Source organism: Ruditapes philippinarum, unplaced genomic scaffold, assembly GCF_026571515.1.
Source record: "Ruditapes philippinarum isolate M1 unplaced genomic scaffold, ASM2657151v2 ctg1888_1_1_1_1, whole genome shotgun sequence".
In the NCBI taxonomy this organism is placed as follows: domain Eukaryota; kingdom Metazoa; phylum Mollusca; class Bivalvia; order Venerida; family Veneridae; genus Ruditapes; species Ruditapes philippinarum.
The window spans coordinates 88,084-101,358 of NW_026858060.1; the positions used below are offsets into that span (position 1 = coordinate 88,084).

Genomic DNA, 13,275 nt, shown 5'->3' on the forward strand with positions numbered 1-13,275 from the left:
AGCGGTCAAACACCGGTCAACGCGGTGGAAACCTTAAATTTTAAAAATTAATTACTGTATTTAAACATCAGTATACGTACGTACATGTACTGTAACATGTACTGTACATATACATGTAACTATATGTAAAATTTGTTTGTTTTCTTTCTTTTTTGTTGTAATAAAAGTACATGTACAAATGCAGTGTTTTTCTTGTTCTTCTTCTTGTTATTGTGTTGGGTAATGTATAATATGTATTGGACATCAAGATAAATCATTGTCGTCGCAACTTCATGGTAGACCGTAGTGAGAAACTTGAAGTCAAATAATGAAAAATTCGGCATATGACATTTATGAAAAAGATACTACAACAATTTATATGCCAGCTTTTGTTTCTTATTTAAAAACTTTGAAAACGTAACCCTCAACAATTTTATTCAGGCAATATTCCAGGACGTCTCTTTCAATTGTCAGATGCGTTTTACTGTTTCTGTTTATTTGCATGTTTATCATAAAGTCTTATATTTTATTTGGAACATTAAAAGAAAGCGTTTATTTCACCAAAATATACATTAAATGATATTTTGATTTATCTAATTACAGGTGTGAGCGTAATGTATATGTTTTGAAGTTTGTATCAACTGTTGAAGTTTATTTTCATTTTTGTTTTAGTAGTTTGTTTGCATGTTCTTTTTTATTTTTTTATAGATTTTTTTTGCAGAATTTTGTTAAACTTGACGTTATACTTTTGTTATTTTATTATGAACAGTATGCATGTACATACATGCATATAAGGCAAACGAGCACATGTCAGTTATTTTCTAAGAACTTCCATCGACCGATTTTCAAGTTAGAAATATTTCATTTTAATTTTATCTTAAGATATTATTGTTCATAATAGTATTTGTAGACAACATGTAGTTTTAAGTACATACAATTGAACGTAATTGTCTTTGCTTTCTTGTATTTATTATACTAAGTTTTCATTGAAATTAATTCCGAGGATAATAATGTAATTTTATAATTTGTAAGAGGCAGCCTAATTACTATTTTTTTAATGGGTGCGGAATTTGTTTTTAACGCGTTTGGTGCTTATTATATATAGTTATCATACATCAAGAGCGCTGGAATGATAAACAAGCTTTTCGTTGTCTGTTCAAACAAAGATGCATTTTTAGACGTGTGAAAGTCGCATCACATGTGCTTTCTTTAATGTATTATATGTATTGTTTGTTACTATAAATTGAAAATGCTTTGAAGTTCCGAGTTGTTCGCAAAATTACCTTATGGAGCAAATGTTTTTCATTGGCTAGTTTATCTAAATTAAAGATTTATATAAACATATTCGACAGTTATCTCATTCTCAGAAAAAAATCTAGCAATAGCTGTAGTCATAAATTGTCTACACTGTAAAATGTCTTCCTTAAGACAGTCAACGCGACAAGAGTCGCATTTTCTGGTACAATATTTGTGTGATAAAAAGTTTCAAGTGAGAACTAGAGGATTTATTCGAAGTGATGATGATCGGGTAAGTTGAATATGTATTTTACTTATTTGTACTTATTTTAAAATAAAAAGTAGGTTCTATGGAAATTTAATGCAAAGCAGGTAAGCGATGTCATTGGACTGTTAAATGCATGTGAAAATGACATAAATTTTCAATGGTTATGTTGATTTTCGTAAAAATTATACGAGATTTTCTCGTAATATATATGAGCCGTGTCATGACAAAACCAACATAGTGGGTTTGCGACCATCGACTCATCGACCTCTTACAGGACATGTACTGTAGCGTCAGTCATCATTGAGAAATCAGCACAAATGTCCTTTTTTTACTAAGTATCATATTTATGGCTCCCATATAGTTTAACAGCAATAATACTTATAGAACCACAAGGCATGAACAAGTAAAGATGACAGTGATAAATGACGATTTCAGTTGTAAAAATATTGGTATGTGGACGAATAGTTTTGTGGACGTTTATAACAAAAATATTAAAAACAACAACAAAAACAGGTACAGCTGTAATTATTTTTATTTCAAATTCCGTTCAATAATTTAACGTATAATAACATTTAAGGAGAACGATTGTGGTCAATTTTTCAAGTCATTGTGTGTAAAAAAGATGACGTTAAATAATAATAAAACGTCTATTATTTTTGGAGGTTAATTTATACTGACCAACTGACCATGGCGTTCCCCCGCGGGAAACTGGTGACTGATTTTATCGATAAATGAAGAACGGTCATCAGAATTTTGTCCGCGGTGGAAACAACTGAACACCGGGGATCGCGGGGAAATTAGGCTTCTCATCGCGGACGAACCCCCGCGTTTGTCCGCGATAAAAACAAATCGTCCGCGGTGGTATCGCGGAAAAAGCAAAACCCGCGGTGAGCGTACTGTAACTCGTAAACCATATGGTAAACTTTGTTTAAATTTTGCATTCTTGTGTCTTTTAAGGTATATAACTGACCTATGTTGTCAATTTTATAGTTCCTTATAGTGCCCATTATGGGGCTCATACCTTAATCCTTAATTGATAATCCATTATAGATCTACATGTATCAAAAATGCTTTTTTTCAAGGTGTAACAATAAATACATCTAAATAAAGACACTTAATCTATAATTTATAAGACAGTTGACAAATGCAAAAACTTTTTGATTAACAAAATTAATTTCACATATACTTTCAAAAATTATTATCCTTCATTTAGCTAACACTTTAGATATATGTTTTTTTTTTTTCAAGGTTTAACAAATTAATTGTTTATAGCGTATTTTTTTAACTTATGATTTGATATAATTTCTTGATATTATATGCTCTTATTGAAAATCTATCACTTTTATTGTAAAAAATGTTTGTTTTTATACATATTTAAAAAAGTCTGTTTACAAAGTATTGTTTGTTTTATCTTATATTTTTTAACTGTTATGTGTTGTATTGTATTGCTAAAACTCGTCACTTACTACTAATTTAATAGTTGTTGATAATAAATGTTTGTATTGTTCTGTGTCTGGCTTTTAAATTGTTCAAATTTGAAGAAAAAAAACTTGTTGATAATAAGCAGATAAAATATTCGAATATAATTCCCAGCCCTACTTATCAAATTTGCTTTTGAATTTGGCAATATTTAACAAATAATTACCTACAATAATTATATAATTAAAATCAAACATTTTTTCTTTCATAAAGAATCTGAGAGATACCCAAAGAATGTTAAAGAGAAAAAAGGAAAGAAAAAAAGTTGACCCTTGTCAGCTTGAACATATGCCCCACAATTTCAATGTAGCTGACAACTGATTCTAGCCTATTTGAATACTCTTCAAAGTGGAGGTTATGCATAACCCATGGTCTACCTTATAAAAGAATGTTACAATCGCTAAAAAGACACTTAAAAAAATAAAATGAAACAAGATTGCATTTGAGAAAAATGCTATGCCACTGCTTGGTTCAAATTTCAGAGCTGTACATCAAAGGACAAGAAAGTAGGTCACATCATCAAAATCTAGATCAAAGTTCAATTTTACAACTGAAACTGTGCACATGGTCAAAATGTCACTGCTGTACATCTAAGGACAAGAAAGTAGGTCACTGTCCCCTTGGCAAGGCATAATTTTGACCCAAGGGTTTAATAACAATCTTGATACAGGTCCACCAAAACAACATTTCAAGTCAAATATCTAAGCTATAGCTTTCTCCCATTAAGAAAACATTTTTTTATTTTCTGTTTTTACTATGCGTACATAATGAGAATCACTGCCCCCGGCAGGGCCAATTTTTGACATTTGAACATCTTTGGTAGAGACCTATAGATGATATTATATATCAAACATCAAAGCTCTATGCCTTGAACCTTCAGACAAAAATTTTTTTTTTCACTATATGTACATAAAGAAAATCAATGACCCCCGGGGCGGAACCAATTTTGACCACAGGGCTATAATTTGAACAATCTTGCTAGAGGTTTCACTACACAATGTTTCATGCAAACTATCTTAACTCTATCCTTTGTAAATTTAGAGAAGATGATTTTTTAAGTTTTTACTATATACATATAAGATAAACCTATGGCCCCCCAGGGGCGGGGCTAATTTTGACACAACAGGCAAAATTTGAACAACTTTGGTAGAGTACCTTTAGATGATATTATTTAACAAATATTAAAGCTCTAAGCCTTGTACCTTTAGACAATAAGACTTTTTTTGATTTTTTACTATATGTATATATTGAAATCAATGACCCCCAGGGCGGGGGCAATTTTGACCCCAGGGCTATAATTTGAACAATCTTGCTAGAGGTTTACAACACAATGTTTCATGCAAAAATATCTAACCTCTAGCATTTGTCAATTGCTATATATAAGTTTTACTATATACATATAAGGAAAACCAATGACCCTGGGGCGGGGCCAATTTTGACCCCAGGGCTATAATTTGAACAATCTGGGTAGAGGTCTACTAGACAATGCCTTATGCAAAATATCTAAGCTCTAGGCCTTTTGGGTCTTTACAAGAAGGTGTTTTAAGTTTTTACTATATGTACATATAGCGAAAATCAATGACCCCGGGGGCAGGGCCGATTTTGACCCAAGGGCTATAATTTGAAAAAATCTTGGTAAGGGTCTACCAGATGATGCTTATGCAAAATATCTAAGCTCTAGGCCTTTTGGGTTTTTACAAGAAGGTATTTTAAGTTTTTACTATATGTACATAGTGAAAATCAATGACCCCCCGGGGGGGCCAATTTTGACCCCAGGGCTATAATTTGAACAATCTTGTTAGAGGTCTACCAGACAATGCCTTATGCAAAATATCTAAGCTCTAGGCCTTTTGGGTCTTTACAAGAAGATTTTTTAATTTTATTCTTATAATTCCTTTTGGTTGCCATGGCAACCAGATTTCTGCATGGAATGAAATTTGAAAGCCCTTCACCCAACAATCCTGCCAAGTTTGGTTGAAATTGGACTAGTGGTTTTTTACAAGAAGATTTTTTAAGTTCACTATATAATCTATATAACACACACACAAACACACACACACACACACAGGTGAATCGCTATATGCCACCGCATTGCAGAAGGTGCGGTGGCATAAAAAGAAATAGTTGCCTCTACTGAGATTAGAAAATAATCTACCTCTCACACCCTAAATGAGCGTGTTACCCCTGGACCGCGGTGAAATTATACAAAAAGGTCTGAATGAAGCCAAATGATTCTTAACTAAGAATTTCCATTCCTTATTAATAATTTCGAGGTATTTTGTTCACGGTAAACCTGTTGTTTAACACCAGGGTTTTTTTACTAACAAATTGACACCGATAGTCTGCGTCTTCCCCTCGGTAAAAAGCCAAGTTTTCCCCCAAAAAATTCTATTTTCCCTTTGAACTGTTAAGGGATTAAATACTTAAAAGTTAAAAAATATAAAGTTTTTCCATTTCAGCAAATAAAACCCACCAATTGTTGCCCAAAATATCCAAAGACATTGCAGAAAACTGCAAGTAGTGTATGAACATGAAAGCTGCCATTTTTTATGGGAACCATAGATACAAAAAGGCAATTTACATCCTATTCCCTTTTCCGGGATTTTTACTTTTTAACACCCAATTTAAAGGGGCTTTTTTTCCCTTTAAAATATTTTTTATTAAAAGAAAAAATTACTTGTTACCCCGATAAAATTTTATAAAAAAAGGGGCCTTTTATGTTTTCATTTTCTTTTTACAAATTGCCCTGAATTTTGATATTTTCGAATGGATTGTCTTCAAACTTGAATACAATAATCTTCAAGGATATCCCTTAAAAATAATCAGAGAGATCTTGACCTTCATTCATAAATAACCTTGACTTTGAAGGTCAAATTACTGAAATTTTCATTTTTAGCTCGACTTTTTTTTTTAAAAAGTAGAGGTATTGTTAAAGTCCTGGCGGCGTTGCCGCTGCTGTCCGCAAACTTGTACCTGGATCATAACTTTTTAATTTCCTGGTGTATTGTCTTAATACTTGGCCACAACAACCCTTGGGACAAGACCTTTAAGTAGACCACACTAACCTTGACCTTCATCCATAAATGACCTTGACCTTCAAGGTCAAAAGTCCAAATTTTGCTTGTTCTTGTTATTATTGGCTGTTACTTTGTTATTTTTGAATGGATTGTCTTCACTCATTAATGACCTTGACTTTGAAGGTCAAATTATTGAAATTTTCATTTATTTTTGGCTAATTTATTGGCTGTAACTTTGTTATTTTTAAATGGATTGTCTTCAAACTTGAACGGCTCGGATGATATAAAATCTTAACAGGTAATATATCCACATATATCACTCCAAAACCAAAATAACAAAAAATGTTTACAATGATATTAAAAGAAAAACAAGCAAAATCGTTGAATTTATATCCCCCTCCAAGTACTAGTTATTACTAACACAACAACTGAAGACATAAGGCTTTATTTATATATTTATTCAAGGCAATAACAGAGCCTTAACTCGGGTGTTCAATAGTAATATCTGGACATGGCAATGAGATGTAAATTGCCTTTTTGTATCTATGGTTCCCATAAAGTTTTGTTGAAATCAATACAGCAGTTGCAATGAAATAGCAATATTGCTCTATATGCATACTTCATAACTAATCAAGGGCCATAACTCTGTAATGAAGGGTCTGGTCTGAACAAGGCAACATATTATGCACATCTCATCTTGGTATTAATGGTTTCCATAAAGTTTAATTAAATTCCAGCCAGTAGTTGCACAGAAGTAGCGTGGAAACAATTATTGCTCTATATACTGCATAACTTATCAAGGGCCATAAGTCTGAGTGTCTGACCGGAACAAGGCAATGATATGCTCATCTCCTCTTGGTATTAAAGGTTCCATAAAGTTTGCCCTATATGCATACTGCATAACCAATCAAAGGCCATAACTTTGAGTTAAAGTGTCTGACCGGAACAAGACGACAATATGCGCATCACCTCTTGGTATTGAAGGTTCCCATAAAGTTTCCTTGAATTCCAGCCAGTAGTTGCAGAGAAGAAGTGTGGAAATGATTTTTGCTCTATATGCATACTGCATAACTAATCATTTGGGCCATAGCTCTGAGTTAAGGGTCTGACCAGAATAAGCCGATGATATGGGCATCTCCTCTTGATATTGATGATACCCATAAAGTTTCATTGAATTCTAGCCAGTAGTTGCAGAGAAGTAGCGCTGAAAAGATTATTGCTCTATATGAATACTGCATAATTAATCAAGGGTCATATCTCTGAGTTTAAGTGTCTGACCAGAACAAGGCACAATATGCACATCTCCTTTTGGCATAAAGTTTCATTGAATTCCAGCCAGTAGTTTCTGAGAAGTGGCACGGAAACGATTATTGCGCTTTATGCATACTGCATTACTAATCAGGGCCATTATTACTCTGAGTTTAAGTGTCTGACTAGAACAAGCCAAGGATATGCACATCTCCTCTTGGCATTAAAGGTTCCCATAAAGTTTCGTTGAATTCCAGCCATTAGTTGCAGAGTAGTAGCACGGAAACAATTTTTGCTCTATATGCATAATATCAAGGGCCATAACTCTGAGTTAAAAGGTCTGACTGGATCAAGTCGATGATATGCGCATCTTCTCTTGATATTGATGATTCCCATAAAGTTTCATTGAATTCCAGCTAGTAGTTGCAGAGAACTAGCGCGGAAACAAAATTCGGACGGACAGATGGACGGACGGACGTTCTCACAGGACAGTAATTATGTGGCTACTCTATTGTTCTTTTTAGCCACACAAAAGAAAATAGCCACATAAAAGCATTACGGAATGAATGACATCAAAGAGAAAGAACAGTGACCTATTGCCCCTCTAGCCACATAATTACTGTTCTGTGAGTGCAGACAGACGGATGGACAACGCCAAAACAATATTCCCCTCCCGATTCCATCGGCAGGGGATAACAAAGAATCCTCAATATTTAAGTATTTTATTACATTTAATCACGGTCCGCCTCGTCTGGAGTCACAGTCCGCCCTGTCCCAAAATATGGCTCGCCCTGTCCCAAAATATGGCTCGCCCCGTCCAAACATACGCACCCTGTTTCACGGTCCACCCTGTCCGTAATTCGCATTTACAGGACTTACAAAGGTATACTCAACATCACTAATTCCGCATAATCACTTATTTCACGGTAATGGCATATGTGACCAGTGTTAAAATTGGTCAGAATTGACATATTTTATAAAAACACCTAAACAACAAAGTTTTTGTGCAAAATAGTTTAAATCTATAGATTTTTACATAAAACAGAACAACATTTTACAAACTTCTGCAAAAAGCAACAATAGTCCGTTAAATTTGTGCATATCAGTATGTCTGAAACAATCATCATTTTCTAAAAGTTCTTGTTTGTTGAATAAATAGGGAGCGGTGGCCTAGTGGTTAAGGTGTCTGCCTCTCAACCCAGAGATCATGGGTTCGAGCCCTACTCGGGTCACGACCATGTTTCTCCACATGACACCAGTACTGGTTGGTTCCAGGAAGCGGACTCGAAAGTGATTAATATAAGTTGCAAGAACTTGTTTTGCAATCGAGCTTAAATAAATATGTTTAAACCAAATAAATTTTGAGTTATAATGTCAAGATACTTTTAATATTTAAAATTATGCAAAATAATATGTGGAAATTTTAAACTGAAACATGAAAAAACTGAAATAAAACACCATTACCGTGATTTAAATGATGGCTGACATATGGTCTACGTCTGGCTCATTTAAACTTATTTTGACTAAATATATTGTCGTTTCCTTGTGTCATACAGCAGAAAATACCTATATGTTACAGCTTATGACAATATTTGTACCATAAGTTTCATGTGTTGTTTTCTTTCTTGCTTCAAAGCGTTAACTAAGAGGAGCACAGTATAATAGCAATTTGTATGAAATTACATGTACTGGTCGGGACCATCAACCGGACACTTTTTTAACATTTTTCCATACAGATTTCATAATTGCAAACTTAGAGACCTAAAAATTTGACAAGTACAGCTAGGTTTTTCTCCTAAATAACAAATTAGTTTGTTATTTTTTTATTTTATTGACACTTATATCTGAGGTTTGTCAAGGAGGGAATCAAAATTACCTAAAGTGTCACACTACAGTACCATGTGTCCGGACAGATCATATGTACATGACGTGATTGAATACAGATAAAAGATCAAGTGTTTTAAATTTTGATTTTCAACATGATATACAATATTTCAGCAACAAATGATATTCTATTGGTTAGTCTGCAAATGATTATAGCTGGTATATGAGGTCAGGCATTGCTTTCTTGATGCCCAAATTTCAACGTCAACGTTCTTGAAATAGAGTCAGACATTAAAATATTACCATTTACGAAGGTTGAAATAAATTTATTTACGTAATTATAGATGAAACATGCATATATTGTTGATAAAAAAGTGACTGACAACTAATAAACAAAGAAAATACTAAATTAAGCAGTTTAGGGTCCGTCCGAGTTTGGTGGTTGTCCGGTTTTGGTGGTCCCCAACAAGTATGCTAAGTAATAAGATATTTAATTTCTTGCATAGCAGACTGGCGTTTCCGTGAGTTTTACCCATGTCCAAAATTTCATCTGGCATGGGGGTTGCCAGATGAGTCGCGTGCCAAACAACGTCATTTTAGCGCACTTTATGAATGAACCGCGTTAAAATGACGTTGTTTTAGAATGGAAATATGTGCTTAGGATGACATCATTTCGCGGTTGTTATTTAATTTGTTATTGTAAGTTCATACGCTATTGTAAGAAAATAGCTTAGGATGAAATGACTTTAATTTCCATGAACATATATCATATTGAGGTAGACCATTTTAAATATGAAATAATACGGTAGAATATATGCAAGAAAAAATATCTGACATGTTTGCGGTTCGGATCGGAATATCTGTCCCTCGGCAAGCCTCGTTACCGCACAATGGGCAGGTCCCCTCGGGACGTATATTCCGTCCGAACCGCAACATATGACAGATATTATTAGTAAATATTCCTTACTATGCACCGTTTTAATTTAACAGCAGCAGACATGACTGTCAGAATCTAAGCTTTAATTAATGCACACAAGTTGAGGACATCATAGAAACTTCTACTAAATAAATAACAGCTCATGAATGAAAGGTTTGAGAATAGGTTGGGTGTGAGATAAAATAGCAGTTTAGGTACTTAGGCCTATACGATACATTTTCCCGGCAAATTGCCCAAATCGAATAGATCTACATCACTTTTAAATCGATAAAGCGTTTTTAATTAGGTAAAATAGCTCTACACGTGGATTATTAGTATCACATACCCTTTACTAGTTGATGCCATATTCAAACGTAAATCAATATTGGGCCAAACGCATTTTTATCATGGTAGTTTTAAAGTCCATACATCAGACAATCTGATAATTTACAAGCATATTATTGTAATTTTCAAACAATTGTCTAAAATATTTGATAATAGAAAACAAAGAAAATAAATGCATTTTCAATTTGCAGCAAAAATTAATTAACTTGGTTTTCTTATACCTAAGTCACCCCTACAAAAATTGTTTGAGTCCATAGAAACATCCGGCGGTGCACTCATAAACATTGGCTCTTGCAATTCGTCGGCTATTTTTTATAAGGTCAGACTATTGTATTGATTTTTCCATCGTAAATGGTCCCTAATCCTACTTTAAAACTGAGTTTTGTGTTAAAGAGGTGATTTTTTTCTCTAGGAGAATGAATGCCTGACACATAAAAATGATACATATATTTCAGAAATAATATATCCCAAACAGTGAAATCGGTGATTTTATCGCTCAATAACATCACTGTTTGGAGTTCGGATGCGAGGAAGTATATCACGAGGGCGTAGCCCGAGTGATATAATGATGCGCATCCGAACGACAAACAGTGATGTTATCAAGCGATAAAATCACCGATTTGGATATATTATTTCGATTCTAACACGACAGTAACAATAAATCTCGTCATACCTTATAATAAGCTAAATTGCAGGTAGAAACCGGCGACTATATTTGTAACAGTTTAATATTATACCTATGGTAGGAGAAGCCCTTAAAATCTGAAAATAAAAGCATATCAATCATTGAACAATTAAAGACAACAATTATTTTTCAGTTATCTCAAAAATTCAAACATATGATAACTTTGCTCATTGAAATGAAATATGCACATATTGACATCTTAAAAAGCAACTGAGGATCAGTCATGAATATAAGGGATACTTTTACTTTTTTCTATGTGTCAAGTATTGCTATTGACCTTTTCGAAAACCTAGCTAAACACCGTTTTCCGGTACGTTACCGTTTTAGCTCTGGGGAATTACATCAAATGAAGTACATAACACAGTTACGTGATATTTCGATTTTTCTATCAGTATTTAACCGTTTAAGTTGAAAAAATTGATGTTTTTGAAAATTATCAATATTCCTTTAATATCTATTCCAAATTATTCAAAAAAATAAATTGTTTATAATGAAAATCAATAAAATTCAAACAGACGTAGTGGAATCTTCCATAATAAATAAGGTTATTTTCTGCGTTAACTTGTGTTTTTACTTTATTTTTTGTATGGAACTATTCATACAATGATATCTAATTATTTTCTTATAAAGAAATAATTACTTTATTTCAATTTGATTTTAAAAAATGCCGAAAACATCGAGTTCGCTATTACACTCCATTGGGTGAATTCCCCAGAGCTATGTACAGAAAGTACCGGAAAACGGCGTTTAGCTAGGTTTTCGAATTCGTGAATTTTATAATATATAAATCATGAATGATATTTGAAATGACACTTTAAAATTATTTGGTTGTTTATATTTTATGAGACCTATTATAATATGAAATTAGGTGCTACCTATGGCGCGGAAAGCTCTTATGATTTAAGCATAAAATGTTTAGTGTACATGTTAACCAGATCTATCATGCAATTCGTTAATAAGTAAATGCAGGTATTTTGTACCGTAAACAGAAACGAATAAATTGGTGGTGTTCAACCTATCATCGGAAAGAGGGACCACTGCGCATGCGTCGGCGTTTGGAAAATCCCGTCCGCCATTTTCTGTTAATCTCTAATCACATATGTTGTTTTTACGTTATTTTTAATGTGCTTATTTATCAAAACGGATTTAAAAGTAACTTTTTACATTTATCATCGTTACTATAGTTCTTATGAATGAAATGAATGTTTATTTTCTGATTTTGAACATCATTCTTTCACCGGAAGTGTTATTAAGCATGCGTCTGCTAGCAATAGTCTGAATTATGTAGACGTTCATTAAAAGCGCTGTGATATCTATATTTAGCTCAAAAGATTTCAAAATGGCGGCGCCCAGTTAACTATTGGAAAAGTTGTTCCGGTTAGGTGGTTTCCTGCTTACATTTGTTAGTGCATGATTGAACGAGAAACCAGCTGCAATCGTGCCAATCGCAACTTTTTGGCCCTTTCCGTCACTCTTCGGTTTAATGATTATAGCCGATGTAGTTCCGATTGCAATCGTGACAATTCGGGCGATTCCGTCATACTGCGCAATCAGACGAAGTAATAATATGAAATTAGGTGCTACCTATGGCGCGGAAAGCTCTTATGAATTATGATTTCAGCATAACATGTTTAGTGTACATGTAAACAAAACGGATAAATTGGTGGTGTTCAACCTATCATCGGGGCGCCCGAAAACTTCCGAACGTAAAGGGGGGCCACTGCGCATGCGTCGGCGTTTGGAAAATTCCGGCCGCCATTTTTGTTAATCTCTAATCACACGTTATTTTTTAATGTGCTTATTTATCAAAATGGATACGTTAAAGTAATTTTTTATATTTATAATCGTTACTATAGTTCCATTAATGAAATGCATGTTTATTTTCTGATTTTGTACATCATTCTTTCACCGGAAGTGTTATTTAGCATGCGTCTGCTAGCAGTAGTCTGAATTATGAAGACGCTCATTAAAAGCGCTCTGATATCTATATTTAGCTCAAAAGGATTCCAAAATGGCGGCGCCCAGTTAACTAAGGATTTTTTGGCTTGCAGCCACCATTTCATATGGAAAACTTGTTCCGGTTAGGTGGTTTCCTGCTTACATCTGTTGGTGCATGATTGAACGGGAAACCAGTTCCAATCGTGCCAATCGCAACTTTTCGGCCTTTTCCGTCACTCTTCGGATTAATGATAATAGCCGATGTAGTTCCGATTGCAATCGTGACAATTCGGGCGATTCCGTCATACTGCGGAATCAGACGAAGTAATATTACGGAAAT

The 13,275-nt window shown here is 33.9% G+C and overlaps 1 protein-coding gene across 1 annotated transcript in view; it reads right to left on the reverse strand.

The window, feature by feature from the left end:
- LOC132751954 (transcription initiation factor IIB-like) overlaps nt 1-10,473 on the reverse strand; it is an 85,782-nt gene extending 75,309 nt beyond the window's left edge. Inside the window, exon 1 of the mRNA XM_060742173.1 lies at nt 10,314-10,473. Coding sequence (XP_060598156.1) covers nt 10,314-10,333 — 20 coding nt within the window. The 5' untranslated portion in view covers nt 10,334-10,473. The remainder of the gene's footprint in view (nt 1-10,313) is intronic.
- Nucleotides 10,474-13,275: the final 2,802 nt, after the last annotated feature.